The sequence below is a fragment of the Fulmarus glacialis genome, unplaced genomic scaffold (genome assembly GCF_000690835.1).
Source record: "Fulmarus glacialis isolate BGI_N327 unplaced genomic scaffold, ASM69083v1 scaffold47451, whole genome shotgun sequence".
Taxonomy (NCBI): Eukaryota; Metazoa; Chordata; class Aves; order Procellariiformes; family Procellariidae; genus Fulmarus; species Fulmarus glacialis.
Window position 1 is genome coordinate 16,083 of NW_009194377.1, and position 18,166 is coordinate 34,248.

Here is an 18,166-nt window from a genome sequence, read left to right on the forward strand (position 1 = left end):
GTGCCACTTAACACAAAGTGGGGGACTGGACTGAGAGGAACCAAACACAACATACACACTGTTCATAGAAGAAATGGAGAGTTTCCATCACTTCATCTCTGAGGAATGACTGTAAAAGTTGAATGGGAGGTTTCTTCATCACCTCTTCCAAATCTCTCCCAGGACACAGTCCTCATGACTGAACTATGTCCTGCCTCCCAGGAATGTACACAGACTCACTTCAGCATAAGTAGATAATCTTCCTTTGTAATCAATGAATGGACATAGACTGATGTAGAAAGCGACTGAGGACATCTAAAGCAGGTTCCCACTCTGACTCAAACTTCAAAGACATTCTGCACTCTATGAGACTTCAACCTGCCTTCCAGAGGCACCTTTCACAAAGTACTACATACTGGAATCTGCCCAGACATATGCCTGCACAAAACTGCTTGGAGCTAAACTGGCACAAGCCTAAAACTGGCTCATGTGGGAAACTCAAACTAGCCAGTGAGCTTACCTACTTTTACCCACAACTGCTATTTTTGAATGAAACTGATTGAGGACTCAGGACACCAAACACTCTTCCTATTCATTAGTATAACGTAGATATACACTAGCGTCTCTGCTCTTCTGACGTGAAAATACTGGTCCCTGAAATGAATAATTGCCTGCACTGGACAATCATTTTCATGTGTTTTATGAATATTTATATGTTAATACATACTTGGTAGGCTGGGATACTAGGGCATCCTTGTGCAGTCTGTAACACGGGTAAACATTAAATGTACCAGGTTCCATTGAAACCCCTTCCACAGCTGAAAACTCCTTTTCAACCAAACCAAACATTTCCATCATTTTAAATCCTGGAAGGCATCAAAATATACATTCTATTAGTGAAATTAATACCGCATTACAGGAAACACAAAAAGGACAAAGCCAGTTGCATCAGAGTTTCATATCACCATCTGTTTAACAGCTGTTAGCATAAAGGGAAATTTATTGCCTAATATTGTGAAAATCAGGTAATGAAAATGATTCCATAAATCAGGAACAAAAATGAACACAAAAATACTGTACCTGCAAAATTGTTGCCATCTTTAACTACCAATGGGCAGGCTGGAAAAGAAGGAAAGATGTATTTAAGGATACAAAAGATGTCCCACTGGGTCAAAACAATGATCCACTCAGCCCAGTACTCTATTCCCAACAGTAGCAAAAGCAAACGCTATTTAGGAAGGGCATGCAAATCTGGCCACTTTCTACTCCATTCAGCTGATGCTCCTCAGGATCCACAAGGGTTGTAGCAAAGATGTTAAAGGGTACCTCCCTGTGTGTTCCATATAATGTCCTTTTATGGCTCTGTTGTCCATGAATTTGTCTAATCCTTCTATGAACCTGCCTTCACAAGCTCTTGTGGCAACAAATTCACTGCCTGCTGCGTAAAAACGTGTGTCTTATACTGGGTTTTAACCAAATGCTCCCTAGTTCTCTATTTGTGAATTTCTTCAGCCTAACTCCAGCTCAAGCTCAATTACTTTAGCTGGCATTCTCTGTACCTTTTCAAACTCCATAATAGCTTTCATGAGCAACAAAGACCAGAATTGCACGCAGTCCTTAAGATGCGTGCACCCATTTTAAATAGCTGTAAATCTGTTTTATATTTTTCTTCTGGCAGGGAAGAAAGCACGCTAATCTCTTCCAGGAAAGGTGCCCTGGGAAATCAATGCAGGGTGTCAAATATGGCACTCCAGGATACTCATATTTAGAGATCGCTTTTAGAATACAAGCACAAGTGACCAATAAATGCTACTATTCGAGTATTCTCAACATTCAAAGTTCTCTCTACCATTGAAAGTAGAGTTTATGGTCAAAACCAAAGAATTGATGGACACGAGCAACATATTTGTGTTCACCAGCTCTGATAACTCACAGTGCCATGATAAATCACAGTCCTATGCACAAGGACTCCTTACAGTCACAAATGATTAACATCAGCTATACACTGCCTGCTTCCTGGCTTATATATAAGGAAGCATATTGAGGGCACACACCTAAAAGCATGTGAATTATTCACCTCTAACCATTAGGTGTTGTTCCAGAACGTCCTTCCCTTCATTTTCATAAAAAGTCTGAAGTGTGGCATTTTCAGATTTCAAAGAGTTTGGGCGTGTTTTACACTTTTCCTTAGGCTACAACTCTTCCACTTTCTCTGATAATACAAGCATTAATGATTAGCTCTCCATTAATAAATTATCCATGCAATTTGAGTAATAATGAATGTAGCTACCTCTACTCTTACAGATGGTTAAAGTAGCCCAGAAAATAAAATATAATTAACTTTTTATGACTAAATTCTGAACCATTAACAATGTTTCAAATCTGAAATAACTTTCTGACAAACCAATGGATGTATTCTGGATTTATAGCAAACAAACATTAATTATTTTGAAGTCACAACACCTTAATTTCCTTAATCTTTTATGGAAATAATGTTAGAGTTATAATATCTGCAGCAAATTATGTTAAAAAGATCAAGAATATCTCTTAATAGAAAAATAATAGTTACAAACCCCCCAGTATTTAGCACTTATTATTTTAGAAGCAAGTATAAGTCAAAATGGCTAACTTGCTGATGCAGTTTCACAAACAAAGGTGATCAGCTCATCTTCAATCTTTGTAAAGGCATCAAAGTCATCCACAAAGAAGACATGTCTTTCACTGGGCTTGCTGCCAATATTAACTAACTCTGAATAGTCAGCATCAGCTACTCCAATAGCAAAAAAGCTGAAACCTGAAAAAAAAAAAGAACACTCTTGCGAGTCATTCATTTAGAGAGTGGAAATACAATATGAACACAACTGTATTTGCACTGGCTCCTTTCCTGATTAAGTACAACAGTAGAAATTTTATTATTATCCTATACCACAAGAAAATTCATGCATGTAATCTAAAATAAAGATAATACATTCTCTGTGAGATATTTCTTTTGGCTATTTATGCTTAATCAGTTAATCACAGTTAACGCTTAAGTGTTTTCTTGAAGACATATAAGACTTCTCAGTAGTTTAAAGTTTTAGCATATGTTTAAATGCTTTTCTAATTTAATGCTATACTGTAATACACACAAAAATATCCATGTATCAAGTATATCATAAATACAAAGCACAGAAATTAATTTCCTATAGGTCTTTAACAGATTTTGTTCTGTGCCATATATTAATCAGAGTTTTCAAGCCACTGCTGCCTCATGAGTGAACACTGAAATAAATGCATTCTCATTTCACCAGCAACTTAACTGCACTGGTTGAATCTGTTCTATATATTCTGCAGGAATATATTTTGAAATTCGAGCCTGACTTCAAAGATTTAAATGAAATGGAAATTTTATCCTATATGTTTGAAGAGCAGCAAACTAGGTAGAAGTTTTTCAACATTTTCCCTTCCCTAAAAGATAAAAACTGTCTACATTTAAGTTTGAATGAGGCCCAGGGGCATTCATCACCTTCTGCAGAGCTTTTAGCATTACAAAACTTTGACTTAATATATTACAACAATATCTTCATGTCTCATCCAAGATCAGCACCTCTTCATGCCAGTCTTTATCATAGATGCAAGTCAGTACTTGCTCCAACCTACCTGCAGCCTAAACGTACAGCATGCACAAAAGGAAATGGGAGAGAGGAAGTCATTTGTCCAAGGTGACACATCCCAGTCAGCAGCTGAACCCCCACCACGTGCCATCTCCTCTCAAGCTCGTTGCCAGTCTAGTAGTTAATAAGGCAACTGACTTAACTGACAGTAGAACACTTCTTGTTCAGCTTAGACATAGACTCCAATTTATTCACAAATATGGGGTTTTCTTGATTGCTACTTAAAACAAGTTATGCATGCTCTACTATTTTGTGATGTGATTTTATTTACGAAGGCACTGCACTGAGCATCTAGCAATAATACAAGCAGGCAGCCAAGTTCAACGATTACATTGGGTTTCAGGAATCGGTAATATACACTGGTAACTTCATAGCTGCCAAGGTCTAAAGGTAAATAAAATAAGCACAAATGTAATTTCTTCTTAGATCTCCTCACATTACAAGGATGATAGCTTTTTTCTTCCATCTTTTAGTTTTGTTCCATGTGGCACACTGTGCCCTTTGGGTTTTGATACAAACCTCCATATCAGACATTTCTTCAACAACTAACCCACTTCTTATGCTTAGACTCACAACACTGTGTGGCTGCTTAAAGCTCTAAAATTGGTGGTTTAAAAAAAAATCCTAAAGGTAATTAGTGTAACATGAGAGCAGATCAGAACCAGTAAAAGAACATATGAAAAAATTTTCAAAGGACCTCTTGTATAGAAAACAAAACAGTTCAGTTTGCTGGTAACCACAAGACTACACTTCATAGATGACAGTCCAGATTCTCAGTATCATGTCCCCTAAATCCTTCATCATAGGAGCAATTCCATTGACTACTACATGATTTTTACACTGCTGCCAAAATGAAAAATAATAGCATTAATCACCAAAAAAAAATCCAGAATCTAACCATATCCTAGTGATATTCTGAGTTTCTGAGCAATTGCTGTCTGTTTTCTTTAAACTTGGAAATCTTCCTCGAGCTAAAGTTACCCCTATCTCATGCCCACACTTACGTAGTTATAACTAATGAGAAAAAGGAAAATGTGAATAGTTCTTAAAACTACACTTTTTACCATCTAGTTGCATTTCTCTGGAGACTTTGTTCACATCGTCCTGTGATCGCCCATCAGTAATGACAACCAAAACCTTTGGAATGCCTCTTCTCATGCCTGCCTCTCCAGTAAACAAGACTTCTCTTGCATGTTTAATGGCTTTGCCTGAAACAGAAAAAATTGACAACATATTTTCACTGTGACATAAATCCAATTTCTATTGGCTTCTCATATCATATAGTAGACATTGATAAAAAGAGAAGTCTGTTGGGTCCTGAGTAGTCTGTAAATTAATGCATTCTGTAGTTATTAAAATAGAGATTTAGAAAAGTTTAATTTTGACCCTAACTTTGAAAATTTGATGGCTTCAGCCATCCATTTTTCAGTCCAGAAGGTGAAGATAAAGAACATGACATGTGTGGGAAACAGTATTCTGTGCAGGTTAGAGATAACAAAATCCTCCCTTACTGGATTGTAGGGCACAGTCCAGGTAACCACTAAAAGTGCCATTGTAGCATTTTCTTGAGTAAATGGAAAATGTGTTATTTTGATACTACTGAGATTGGATGCAATGCAACAGCTGCAAGAAATTTCTGTGCAGTCTGAGAATAATAAAACATATGGTTTCCAACTAAAACAGATTTTAACCCTTTCAGCACTCATCTTTTAATTTCTTCACATCAGAGAGCTATCTTAAGGGATCAATTAAAATGTAACTACATTCAGTTAGCAGACATCTTTCCCCAGCCCGGTCTTAAACATACCACTGCGGTTTAACTGTCCTGGCTTATAACCAAACAGACCCTCCACTCTGTCCACTGTTTTCTACATGCTCTGCAAGCTCCCTCCCACCTTCTCTCCCGTCCCACTTTTCCACTTGCCAAGTTGATTTCATATTACTCCCCAGTCCACCTTCCACAATCCCCACAGTCAGTCACTTCTGTCTAGCTGCCTTTCTCCCTTCCTCCCTGATCCTTGACATCACTGTTGGTCAGAGGGGTGAATACCCAGCAGTAGGGGGTGAAGGGTGTAAACTGCAGATTACGAAGACTTTCTAACTTCAAAGCTCAACCTTTCCCCTCCAGTGTGGAGATACCATGTTCTCACTGTTTCTGCACTGATATATTAAACCACTTAGCAAATGGGAAAGAAATACTGCACAGAGAGTAGCAGGGAGAAAATCCGCATCATAATCATCACCTTTCTCACCTGTTTTTGTATTTCCTCCTTTGTAGGCTATTTGCTGAATAGCTTCAAGAAGAGTCTCTTTTGTTTTGTATGCATTCAATTTAAATTCTGTCCTGGGATCATCACTGAACTGAATTATTGCCACCTGTGCACACAGAAGATGTGTTCATTGCTAAAGCACTACCCAGTGTATAAGCAAAAAGTAAGTGAATCAGCACATTTAAAACAAGGATTTATCTTGTAACTTTGCTTAAATTGAAGCCAGAATTTTTTTTCTCTTTAAGAAGCTTTCACTAAATAAAGTTTAATTTTACTCTCTGCAGCCTTGACAACCACCTAACACTTTCTGGTTTCATTTTGCAGCAAACAGGATGAGAAAAGTAATACCCACAAAAGCACTCTCAGTCAAGCCCAAAAGCAAAGTCCTAGTTACAGCTGCTCAAACATGTAGTTACTCATACACAGGACTGCAGGGACTTTATTCAGTCTCCACAAACGAATAGCTGCACATAAGTAACTTAAGTTAGGGAGCAATACTGAAGCAAGTAATAGAAAGATGCAAGAACATATTCCGAAATATTGCCTCTCCCAAATATGATGCTACATTAGTCCAGACCCTGTAATTCAATACTGTATGTTAAACCCCTACAACTCACAAAACATATATTAAATTTCATATTCTGTAAGTGGTGTCCCTGATTTTCATCTATTCACATGCTTAAGCTTAAGCTTGTGCCTAAGTTTCTGAAGCACCATGGACTATATTCTGGGAAAATAGCTGTGTAGCAAGAAATAGTAAAAACTGAGCATTCTTCAGTGTTTGAACAAGTTAAAAATCATTTTCAATACCATCCCAAACTGCATATTATACAGGTAACACTTAAAACAGTATTATATTTGCCAGTAATCTTTTCTGGAGCAGATTCAAGCATCTCTCCAAACAAATACGTAAACAGAACAATCATTGTAAATACTATATTTTATTTCAAGCCCTGTAGAGTCTGTAGAGCATGTGATTTTAAATAAATGAACTTTTAATTTTCCTTATCAATGCCATTTTTAGCTTATTTAGAAAAAAACAGTGAGCACCAATACCAAAAACATTAACACAACTTAAATCACATTACAATGATTTAGAGGACACTGAAATAATACTTAGCCTTCATGCTAGCAAAATTCATTCATGAATTTCACCATATGGTGTGTATAAAAGAAGATATTGAAAAAAGATGGTGTCCTAAAGCAGTTTAAATTTTCAAAAGAAGTGTGAAATGATGTCAATTACTTTTTGATTCATTTCACTTCTGGTGCTAGTCTAAAATACCCTGTCAAGTGCACACGCCCTCTGTCTCTCTACATGTTGATTACCTGCGTTCCATCAGGACCAATCTTATCCAAAGCTCCAACAGTGCTATAGAGAAAGTTAATTATTTTATTGAAATTGTCATCTCCAATACTCCATGAGCCATCCACTAGGAACGCTAGGTCAGCTTTGGCTGCTTTGCACACTGAGAAACAAAAGCAAGTATTTTGGAATTAGAGCAATGCCTCAACTCCTCATGAAATCTCATAAGTCACTTAAGAAAATGTAACTGTCATGAAAAGCTCTTGTTTAATGTTAGTTAATAATGCTTTAGCAAACAGACCTGCTGGCATTGACTTCAGTGCAGGTGTAGAACCAGCTGAGCTCTGCAAGGGGTGAATGGTCTGCACTGACAGATCCTGTCACAGAATACACTTCAAGGCCATAACAGTTGTTTAAAATCTGGCTAACCGTTTTTATTTTTATTTAGGTTGCTAAGTAAAGCCACACATGAACTTACACAATCCCAGACTCCTAGACTCCTAGCATGACACAGTAAGCAAGATGAAAGAATCTCCACTGTGGAGGTTCCCAGGGGAAACTAGCCCCTTCCAAATGTTACCCCAAGCTCTGTAGTGCCTAATGCTCACCCCCTTATCTGCACTCTATAGGAGCAACGCAGGTTTCCCCATCTCATCTTCTTCCAGCATGTTCCTATGTAAAATGGCCTGCAGAGATGTACACCTGCCCACACGAGTTGCTCACTCTTTCATGGGAACTGGGAACCTTCAATGCTTTACAGAATCCAAGTCTATTGCTTGGGGTCAGAAAACAAACAGTCTGAAAGCAAAGTTATTTTTTCAACATATTTCATCTTGAAGAAGAATGTTCATCTAAATTCAGAGAATGGGACAGGAGGATATATATCTGTATTTCTAGTTTTCTGCTGATTACTCCTTGGATTAAAAAAAAAAAATCTGCTGCTATGCAGTTCTAAAATACACACATAAGGTTTTTTTTTTCTGTACTTATGGATTAGATTCTCTGTTACTATACATCAGTTTGGTCCACTGACTTCAAGCTGATGGATTTGACCCTCAGTCTCCAACAATAATGCTCCCCTCACAGTAATATTTATGAGACTCTGTACAAAACACTACATGTTCAAATGATAATAGAAGGAAGTCTACATTTAAAGAGAGAAGAGACTGAACATGGCCAACACTCTTCTCGTTGCCTAAAGTAGATATATTTTTAAAAATACATCTAATATTAAAATATTAAAAATAGAAGTTTTAGAAGTTTAATTACCCTAGGATATATGGTTCACTTGCAAAACATGTATGGATTAGGAGTTCTGGAAAAAGAAAATCTCACACATATTAACCCTCCTTTCCGCAAATTTCAACAATACAGTAATGATGTCAGATTTTTGGCTCATTAAATTTAAGCCAGCTGCCTTAACAGTGTCGTTGTAGCAAATGCATTTTGAAATCTGATCCCCATAGGTCTAAAAGAGTGTTAGAAGCAGAAAAACATTGCATCAACACCTTAAAATTATTATAAACCCAGACATGCAGCACTTACCCTCTTTTGCAGGAGGGATTGTAGGTGGTGGAGGTGGTGTTGAAGGTGTTGTTGGGGGTTGAGTTGGAAATGGTACTGGAAATAAAAGGAAGGAATACTAAAAAAATGCTTAAAAGCCCAATATATTTTATCTATATCAAACAGAGAATTTTCTACTCATCTCCACATTTAAAATTCATTATCTCTGATCAACTAGTTATGCAATTGGAGAGACATGTAGGTGACCATGTGCATGTAATGTCCTCCTCTACTGACCACTTCAAAAAGGATAGTACTATTACAGAGCAATTAATGGCTGCACTTCAGCATGAATGATACAATGGTACAACTGAACTACCACTGCAACTGCCCCTTTTTGGAGGAGTAGTAAACAGTGTAGCAGTAAAGTACAGTGTAGTAAACCATGTGGCAGCCCCATTCTTGACCTAGTGTTCATAATTCATTTTGTAAAAGGTCAGTGTCCTTTTCCTTTCTGACAACAACCAGTCCTTAGTCACAGAAACTAGGTTTCTACCCATCCTGGAAGGAAGAAGATATTAGTCCTGCAATCCAAAATACAAAGAGACAGTGCAAAAACAAGCCAGTGCCTGCACTCAGAGCAGATCACAGCCTGTCCTGATCAAGATTTTCCTGAATTCAGTGGAAGACCTTGTTATGTTTCCAGCTAGAAATGCAGTTCTGACCACAACTCTACAGGACTGTGGCTTTGTTGCCTGCAGCAACTTCTACTAAGGTTACCAAGCAGAGTTTCTGAAAACTGGTTACTCTGTCTCATCCTTCTCCTGAAAATAAGTTTTGGAATGACAGCCTCCCAGAAACCTAGCTGAATACATGATCACTACTTGACAGCTTTGCTGAATGCAAGAACTCTATTTAGTGCCTTTCAATACAGTCTTAGCTGAATGCTCAGAGATAACATGCACATGTGTTGACTTCTAAAACTGTATCTGAGGAAAAGCTTCTGCTTTCATTCAAGGGCATTTTTCCAATTTTTTTCCATGCAATTAGTGTAAGAAGCCACAGGTGACAGAGCATCATTCCTTCAAGTAAGACTATACTTGTTATTTGCTATAATATGTAAGTTATGTTCATAGACAACAGATAGATACAATAACTTCAGAAAAGGCACCTATCTTTGGGAAAGATTAGTGCAAACAGCATTCATTACAAGCTTCATGTCCACATCAAAGTTGGGTCCCACTGCAACTGATGTGGGTTTTCCCATCGGCTTCAACAAGAGAAAGGGCCAAGACTCTGAAACACCTGTAAGAAACTAATGCCCAGGACCTCCATGGCCACAGACAGACCAGGAGCTTCCACTTAGAAAGGGTAACAGCTGCAGTAAGGTGACTTGGAAGGCTGCTCTCTGAGCACCAGAGCGCTACAGGTCACCCTGAAGAGTGTCTTCTTCGGAGGTGATACAATAATTTGTCTGCATCACAAACCATCTTTCTCAAATGGACATGTAGGCCAAGGTGTGTTCTTCCTGATGTCTCCTAACTCCCTGAACTGCAGAGCACACAAAATGCATTCCTCCAAAAAGCAGGAGAAATTTGGCTTGTTCCACACAGCTCTGAGAAGGGGCCCTGGGTAACTGAGAAGTGGAGTCATGCACCTGAGCAAGTTTTTCCTCTGTGAAACCGTAAGTGTAGGAGGGTTCACTTGAAGAGGAAAATTATAAACATTATTTACCCTGAGAGAAGGGTAACAGCATTGTGGTGTATAGTAATATAGTATGAGAAGAAGGGTATCACTGAGATTGAAAATGAGCTTGAAGAAAGACAGATAATGTTAAAATATTCACTCTGTTCATCCTGTATATTGTTTTGCAGTGTTTTGAACTCATGAGAGCAGGATCTTGCCTTCAGAAACAGCTGTGAGGGGTTTTTTTGCCTGTCTTGTGTTATTGGGAAAAATAATAAAAATGTTGGTTTGTTTGTTTGTTTTAAAATACATAAGTAGATTGGGTATCGAAGTCCCATTTAACTATAAATTGCTCAGACACTGGTGAAATTTTACTAAATAACAAGAGCTGCAGGATACAAAACTTTCCCTGTTTCTCTCTTTGCTTCATTTTCTGGATATTTTTTCTTTTTTTTTTCTTTTATTTTTTTACAAAGTCACAGATTTTTAGAGTATCCCCTAGTGGGACTTTTTATGAAGAAAGCTAAACCATCCTCCCTGTTTCTTTCTCATTAAGAAGTCCAATACAGTTGGTGAATGTGACTTCACAAGGAATACACAGAAGTGGTATAAGAATCCTGCACCTCTGTGGAGGAGTCACAACGTAGCTGAAAAATTAAAAACTCAGCTAAAGGAAACTGCGTAGGAATAGCACATCTGTGGGCAAAGGGCAAAACACAAGAAGCAATCAAGCATTATCGCTGCTGGCTGAACTCTGATCTATTTTACTCACATGTTGTCTCCATGATGCTTACAGCAGGGCCCTCTATCTCCTGAAGCTGTGTATGAACACTGATTTTATATTCAGTTCCAGGCATCAGCTCAAAGAAACAATGTCTAGGTGTCCCTCCACCAAGATTTACCTCTTGCTTTTTCCCATCTGGAATTATAAAAGAAACGATTAGAACTTACTTTTCTTTACTGCTGTATTGAATAATGTAATTCAAGTCTGAAATAAGACGGTGACATGACAGGAGATGAAGGGCAAGTGGTTGACATAAATTAATAAACTACATGCTGCCTTATTTCTGGAAATTCATCTCTTCGCAGAGGTGTCTCTAACATTTCATCCTTAAGTAGGAGCTGAGGGGATGTGTCAGACATCTGCAGGAAAAAAGATTAATTTCACCCTATGCACTGAAGTTAATAAAAACCACTGTCATCAATGGGCTTTGGATCTGGTCCTAAATTATCAGAGTCTAATGAGGAATTGTTGCATTATATAATTCTACAGCATCCTTTGTCTATGCCTCTGGTTCTCAGAGTCTGTAATGTGCTTAGTAATTACAAGAAAGCCCGAACTAGATATTGTATTCCAGCTTCCACTAGTAACCACCTAACAAGTTGGTTAAGGAATAGTATTTACAGCGTTCTGAAATTAATTCTGCTAAATTCTGAATTGGAAAACGTTTTGACAATGGAAAAAGCCTGGGTACTGGAAATAGCATAAGGTATACTTTAATAATAATAAGAAAACCTTCAGCACAATTCATAATCTGTAGCAGAAAGAAGTGAAATGCAAGCAACTGATCTCACATTTTACAGAGTACATACAAAAAATGCCAGTCATTCACTGCCAAGGAAAAAACAGCTGATGCTTATCAGGAAGTGCTACATTAGTATAAAAATAACTGATTACTGCCTGAATGTGACACACAACCAACCTGACAGTCAAAACTCTTCATGATAAATGTTAATAAGAAGGAATTGTTCACACTTTAGCTCGTTCTGCTCTCATTTAGGCTCTTTTGGCTCAGTTAAAACAATTCTGGCAGTTCTATATGATGAAAGCAGAATGTTAGCCAGCTCCCAGATGAGAAGGAAATCTGTGCTGTCTTGTGCCAGCCAGGATCTCTGCTTTCTGAACAGCTTGACTGTATTCCAGGCCTTCAAATAAACTGTATCACCACCCATTTGCCATTCCACAGAAAGGTCATTATTTTTTTTTGCAACCAAATTAGTATTATTTTCCATGATACCTTTGATAGATCCCATTAAATGTTATTAACTACACTTCTCTCAAGTTATCCAAGCTTCTAATTTGTCACCGTTCAAAAGATCACTGGTGTCTACTGGGGATAAGAGAGTTAGTTTGCACAAATAGTGACTTCTCCATAACCTCTTCTGGCTACATCTGAGAATCAGTGAGATGGAAGAGGCTGTAATTCACCTTCTACACAGTCAGTGCTAAAAGCATCAAGACACCATGTGTTGCCACATAAAAATATCTCATGTTTATCCAGATGAATAACATTACTCCAAGCTATAATTAATGATCAACAGAATGAGAACAGACAAAACTGGACACTGTTCTGACTCTGTGAGCATGGTCTGGATTCAATCAGAGCTTTTCCTACCCTTCTGCCCTCCTCCCATGTCCGTCCTAATCCTACAGAGCTATCACTGATGGTTTATTTATAATCTTAGATGTATTCAGTTCATCCTTGACCCATCTTCTGTCCCTCACACCAGTGAAAAGCTCAGGTAATCACCTATCTTCTACTGATAGATAAAACTCTCTCCCATAAAAAGGACAAGTAATCAACATCTGTTTGATATAAAAGGACCAGAATGCTACTTCTACTCCTGAAACTTTCAATGTGTACACAACTCTCTTCTGTCCACCATATCCAGTATTTCAGGAGCCAGTCTACAGGTCCGACTGCATACTATTTCTTAACTTATGCAATTCAATTTGCTGGGTTAGGCTGTAGGTCCATACCCAATGATTTAGTAACTTACCCACAAGCGATTCTATAACTACCCTGTACGCAGTAGCATGTCTGTGAAGCTGCCACTGAGCACAGAGGCTAGTCATGCGGACTTGATAGGAATCCAAATTTGTCACACCCAGGTACACTGAAAATTAAACACCAAAAAATTAGATTTATTCCTCTAATAAGACATACAAGAAAAAAAGACAAAAGAATTATAGTGAAACACTTGTGTAAATTCATTTCTAACAAATAATTTCAAAAGCTACTTTAAAAAATGATGTCAAGAAAATCCAAAACAGGAAACTAAAAAAAAAAAGTGAACCTTTAGACTGAAAGTTTGGAACTTAAGTCAATTTAGTTAAGACTAAATAATGAACACTGCTAAAAATTCAGTTATTACAAATAAGTACAAAAATATCATTGTAACAGCAACACTTCTGTCAAAATCTAATTTAAAATTGAAGCTTAGATATAAAAAGACTAAATCAGATTATATACATGGAGCTAGGAAAAAAAAAGAGACTAAATAGACTTTCCATTAAGGAGATTTATATCTACTGCTATGCAAATACGTTTGGCTGATAAATAACAACATCTGCTTTATGACCCCTGTCTTGCTAACATCCAGCAGATTATTTTAAAGCCTGATATTGTATGACAAAAAAAGAGACTTTCATTTCAGGAAAACAGTTTGCACACAACTGAGAAAGTCTTCCATGTGAAAATATATTCAGGGAGCTGCACAAAGCCTTAGTTATAGCGAAAAACATCCTGTAGAGATCTGAACAGTGTGAAATCATTCTTACAGGTTTTGGCTATGCCTGTTAGGGCATCACTGAAGCCTGTTGAGTATGAAGCAAATACTTTAACACTGTACTCCGTTCCACTGAAGAGATTTAGAATGAGAATGGTATTAATATCATCCCCTACAAAGGTCTCCAACGCAGGACCAGGGACTGCAAAAAATGAAATAGATTAGAAAATCATTTGCTCATCCATTGAATTAGCAGGTAGTTAAAAGAAATCTTAAGACATGTCCAAAATTACATGTGCTCCTAAAGTTACTGCTTCTTTTTTTTTGCCCTTTTTTTTTTTTTTTCTTTTTTTAAACCATACACAAAACCAAAGACACTCTGCTCAGTCCTTGCATGGATAAAAGCCACAAAACACTTGGGAAATTCAGCAGTGGGATTCATTAGGGCAGGACTAGACGCTGGCATCTGTTAAGACTCTTTTGTTCTGCTTCAGTGACTTACTACTGCCCTAAATAGGCAGCCAAAGATCTCCTCAGTTTGATGGTGTGCCAGGACCAACGGGGCAGGGGGGTTGGGGGGGTGGGAGCAGCTGATGCCAGCCAGCAAAACAGTCCCTAAGGGGTTCTTATACAACAGCATAATTTAACACTGTGCAAAAATGATAATGAAAATAGAAAAGAATAAAACTTTCCCGATTCAGAACTGCAAACAGCTCCTTTATCACCTCTCTTAGCTGTTCTGGATATATTTCAGAAACCAGGCAACAGTATTGTCTTTGGAGAGTATTTTAGTCCCTTAATGGTCACACATTTGTGTTTCACTCTCAATAGAGCATGGTGTTTTTCTAAAGAAATTTGAAGGAGAATGGGTGCCTTGTCTAGCTGCAATGTGCAGGTGGGCAAGGGATGCAGCACAGACAAAATGGGCAACAAATAAAATGGCAAGTTTTTTGGGGAGGTGTAGAGTGGGAGTAAAAGTCAGGGAAACTAAAGCTTTGTTTGCATTGTAAGGGGAAGGAAGTTGAAGGACAGGAGAACTCAGAAGAGAGGTACAGGAAAAGAGCAAAGGTAGTCTCTGAAATAAATAGAGTCATGGTAAAATGACATAAAAGGACGGACTGAAAGAGTTGGGTTTGATCAGCCTTAAGATGGAAAGTCTAAGGGGGAATCTTACTGCTGCCTACACCTACCTAATGGGAGGCGGTAGAGGAGAATCTCTTCTGAGGCTAACAGGAAGATGGGTAAGAGAAAATAGACAAAATTTGCAACATGGAAAATTTTGATTAGATATTAGGAAAAACAATTTCACAGTAAGGGTAGTAAAAAACTGCAACAAATCCTTAGAGAGGTTTTGAAATCTCCATCCTTGGAGATATTACAAACATGACTGGACAAGGTCCAGTGAAACCTGTTCCAAGCTGGCCCTGTTTTGATCAGGGAGTTGGACCAGACAATCTCCAGAGATCCCTTCCAACCTGTATCATTCTGTCACTATGAAACTTTCATTTCAAAACCTGAGACACCTAAATAATAGCACTTTCAAGGCTGTAGCTGCAACTGTAAGATTTAAGTACAAAATTCAGCAAAAGATGATGTCAAGACATTGTACAGTCAAAAACAAATGACAAAAAAAAATCAGTTTAAAAACTCACTGTTGATAGGTTTGTAGACAATTCTGTAACCCATTGTTGGTGATGGTGGGGCATCCCAACTGATACGTAATCTGTTGTACCATTCATCTGAGACACGTAAATTTCTAGGAGCAGACAAGGGTACTAAAAGGAAACCAAACTGAGCTTTTACAAGCTTCTCTCATACAAGCACATGCATAAAACTCAAGTTATGCACAGGAAAATAGTGAGATAGCAAGTACTCTCAGATTTATAGTTAAAAATGCCAGAATGGGAGTCTTTAATCAAATTCTTCCTTGGCATTATGCCAGTGGATTAATGTTGATACATTTAAGAAAGTTATACCAACGATTAATTACAAACTTTGTTCAACAAACAATGAATTTTCAAATTAATTCCCAACTTTGTCCCTACATTTTTTAAAAACATAAGACAATTCAGAGATAATTATCTTTTATTTATATAGTTTCTTTCAACCCAAGTGCACTAAAGTTTTGAATGTATAAATCAGGCTCTTGTGAACACGCCTTCAAAGGCGTGGAATCAAAGGAATGATTTACAAGTGATTTAAGTGTCTGCCAAATAGCACTTCAATTTAGGCAGAAATTATGTAAATTAGGAGAATAATTCAATAAAATTATACTATCATGACTAGCAGTGCACAATGAGATGATTTTTCTACCAATATACAGTAGAGAGGGAACTTTAGCTACAGCTGAGTAATCTTTTGGTACTTGGTCAGAACTCTAGAGATAATGCAATCACTTTTATAAAAAGTTCAGCAGCATTTCTAATGACCTTTAGGAAGTAATGATCTCATACAAAAGAAAATCTAACAGTACAATGGTTGGTTTGATACTACCCCAGCAGGCATTGTTTACTTTATTTTCTGCATTAGCTGTCTTGTCCTTGGTGGGCTATCTATCAAGGACTTACCAGCTTTATTACTCAACAAGTTTCTGCAAACTCACAGTATTTGAACATAAACTACAATCTGCCAATTAGAAGCAACCCATTGTTTATAAATCAATGAACTGAGATTAATACAAAGCTCTTGAGTCATGTAAGTTATGCAAAATAAGCCCGCATTTATACTAAAATACATTACTACAGCCAAGGAAAAAAGGCCAAAAGAGCAAGACTTCTTCACGCATATCCTGGCCAAAGACAAGCAGAAAGTTTGTACTTACAAGTTTTGCCAGGAGCTGAGACACTGACTCCTTCCCCATCAGAATAGATGGGAGTGATGGTAACTTTGTATTCTGTATCAGACAGCAGAGGCTGAAGCAGAAGTGTGTTTTGTCTCCGAGGCACCATTACCTGGATGGTCAGAATAACAGAAACAATCAAGCTTAATGACTAGGGCCAAAACCTTTTCATATGTTACATGATCTCTGACACCACTTTCTACTAGTATTGCTGTATAGCTTGCATTTTTAAGTATTTCTGATGCTCTATGGTAAAATAAAATAATTAAATTTTCCCCCCTTTTAACAGATCTACCAGTTATACCCGAGTAAAATAAAAAGGAGAATGTGCCTATGGGATAACACAGTTTTATATTAAACCTATGAGCCACTACAGCTCCTTAAACCACTGGTACTATATGGATGGTTAGTACTTAAACGATTTTACTGTACAGACAAAATAAATCCTCTTATTGTATTTATTCTTGATGTGAATATGATTGTCCAAAGCTATGCCCACTAATAAAGGTTGATGTTCTTTGGGAACAGAAAATCCTCCTTCCCTGGGAGGAAGGAAAATGAATTCAGCAGATCGGGAAGCATGGACTGAGCAAGCAGGAATAAAACACGTTTGTCCCATCTGCATCTAGTCTGGGGACAAGAAAATAAAGGCAGCTATTCAGGAGAGGAAGTAGGAGTACATCCCACAAATATCAGAGGATCCCAAACTGTCATGAAACATGGAAGATCTGCAGCAGAAGTCCAACCAGGCAACCCAGTAGAAGTAGAGAATCTGTAGAAATCCCCCCAGGGAGTTTTGGGTGTGCTAGAGCAAATTTTTGAAACCGCCAAATTAAGCACTGCTTCTTCTAATACAGTACAAAGTTTCCTCATAAACAGTTATTTCTGAAACTCTTAAATAGATTACTGTATTTTAGCCAGAGCCTCAAAAACTGGTATCATAATAGTGGTAGTAGAGACGCCCAAGTAAAGCCTTGCAATCTTTTCACTTGTCAGTAAAATTTTAATCTCAGAGAGCCTCCAAAGCCTGAATGGGAGCTACATAGCACATGGAGTGGACATGTGGGGGACTTCAACTTTCCAGATGTCTGCTGGAAATACAACACAGCAGAGAGGAAACAGTCGAGGAAGTTCCTGGAGTGTGTGGGAGATAACTTCCTGACGCAGCTGGTAAGCGAGCCTACCAGGGGAGGTGCCTCGCTTGACCTGCTGTTCACAAACAGAGAAGGCCTGGTGGGAGATGTGGTGGCCGGAGGCCGGCTTGGGCTTGGCAACCATGAAATGATACTGGGTGAAGTAAGGAGGGGGCGCAAGCAAAACCGCTACCATGGACTTCCGGAGGGCAGACTTTGGCCTGCCCAGGACACTGGTCGAGAGGGTTCCCTGGGAGACAGTCTTGAAGGGCAAAGGGGTCCAGGAA

At 38.1% G+C, this 18,166-nt stretch overlaps 1 protein-coding gene across 1 annotated transcript in view; it reads right to left on the bottom strand.

Annotated features, from left to right (window-relative positions):
* The window catches only part of LOC104072197 (collagen alpha-1(XIV) chain), a gene marked incomplete at its 3' end in the record, with an annotated part of 32,444 nt that extends 15,581 nt beyond the window's left edge, over positions 1-16,863 (bottom strand). Inside the window, exons 1-12 of the mRNA XM_009587738.1 lie at positions 16,729-16,863; positions 15,560-15,682; positions 13,960-14,109; positions 13,179-13,295; positions 11,170-11,316; positions 8,754-8,828; positions 7,232-7,371; positions 5,885-6,008; positions 4,697-4,840; positions 2,609-2,773; positions 1,060-1,098; positions 707-845 (exon numbers count right to left, since the gene is read on the bottom strand). Of these exons, the coding sequence (XP_009586033.1) occupies positions 707-845; positions 1,060-1,098; positions 2,609-2,773; positions 4,697-4,840; positions 5,885-6,008; positions 7,232-7,371; positions 8,754-8,828; positions 11,170-11,316; positions 13,179-13,295; positions 13,960-14,109; positions 15,560-15,682; positions 16,729-16,855 (1,490 nt within the window). The remainder of the gene's footprint in view (positions 1-706; positions 846-1,059; positions 1,099-2,608; positions 2,774-4,696; positions 4,841-5,884; positions 6,009-7,231; positions 7,372-8,753; positions 8,829-11,169; positions 11,317-13,178; positions 13,296-13,959; positions 14,110-15,559; positions 15,683-16,728) is intronic.
* Positions 16,864-18,166: the final 1,303 nt, after the last annotated feature.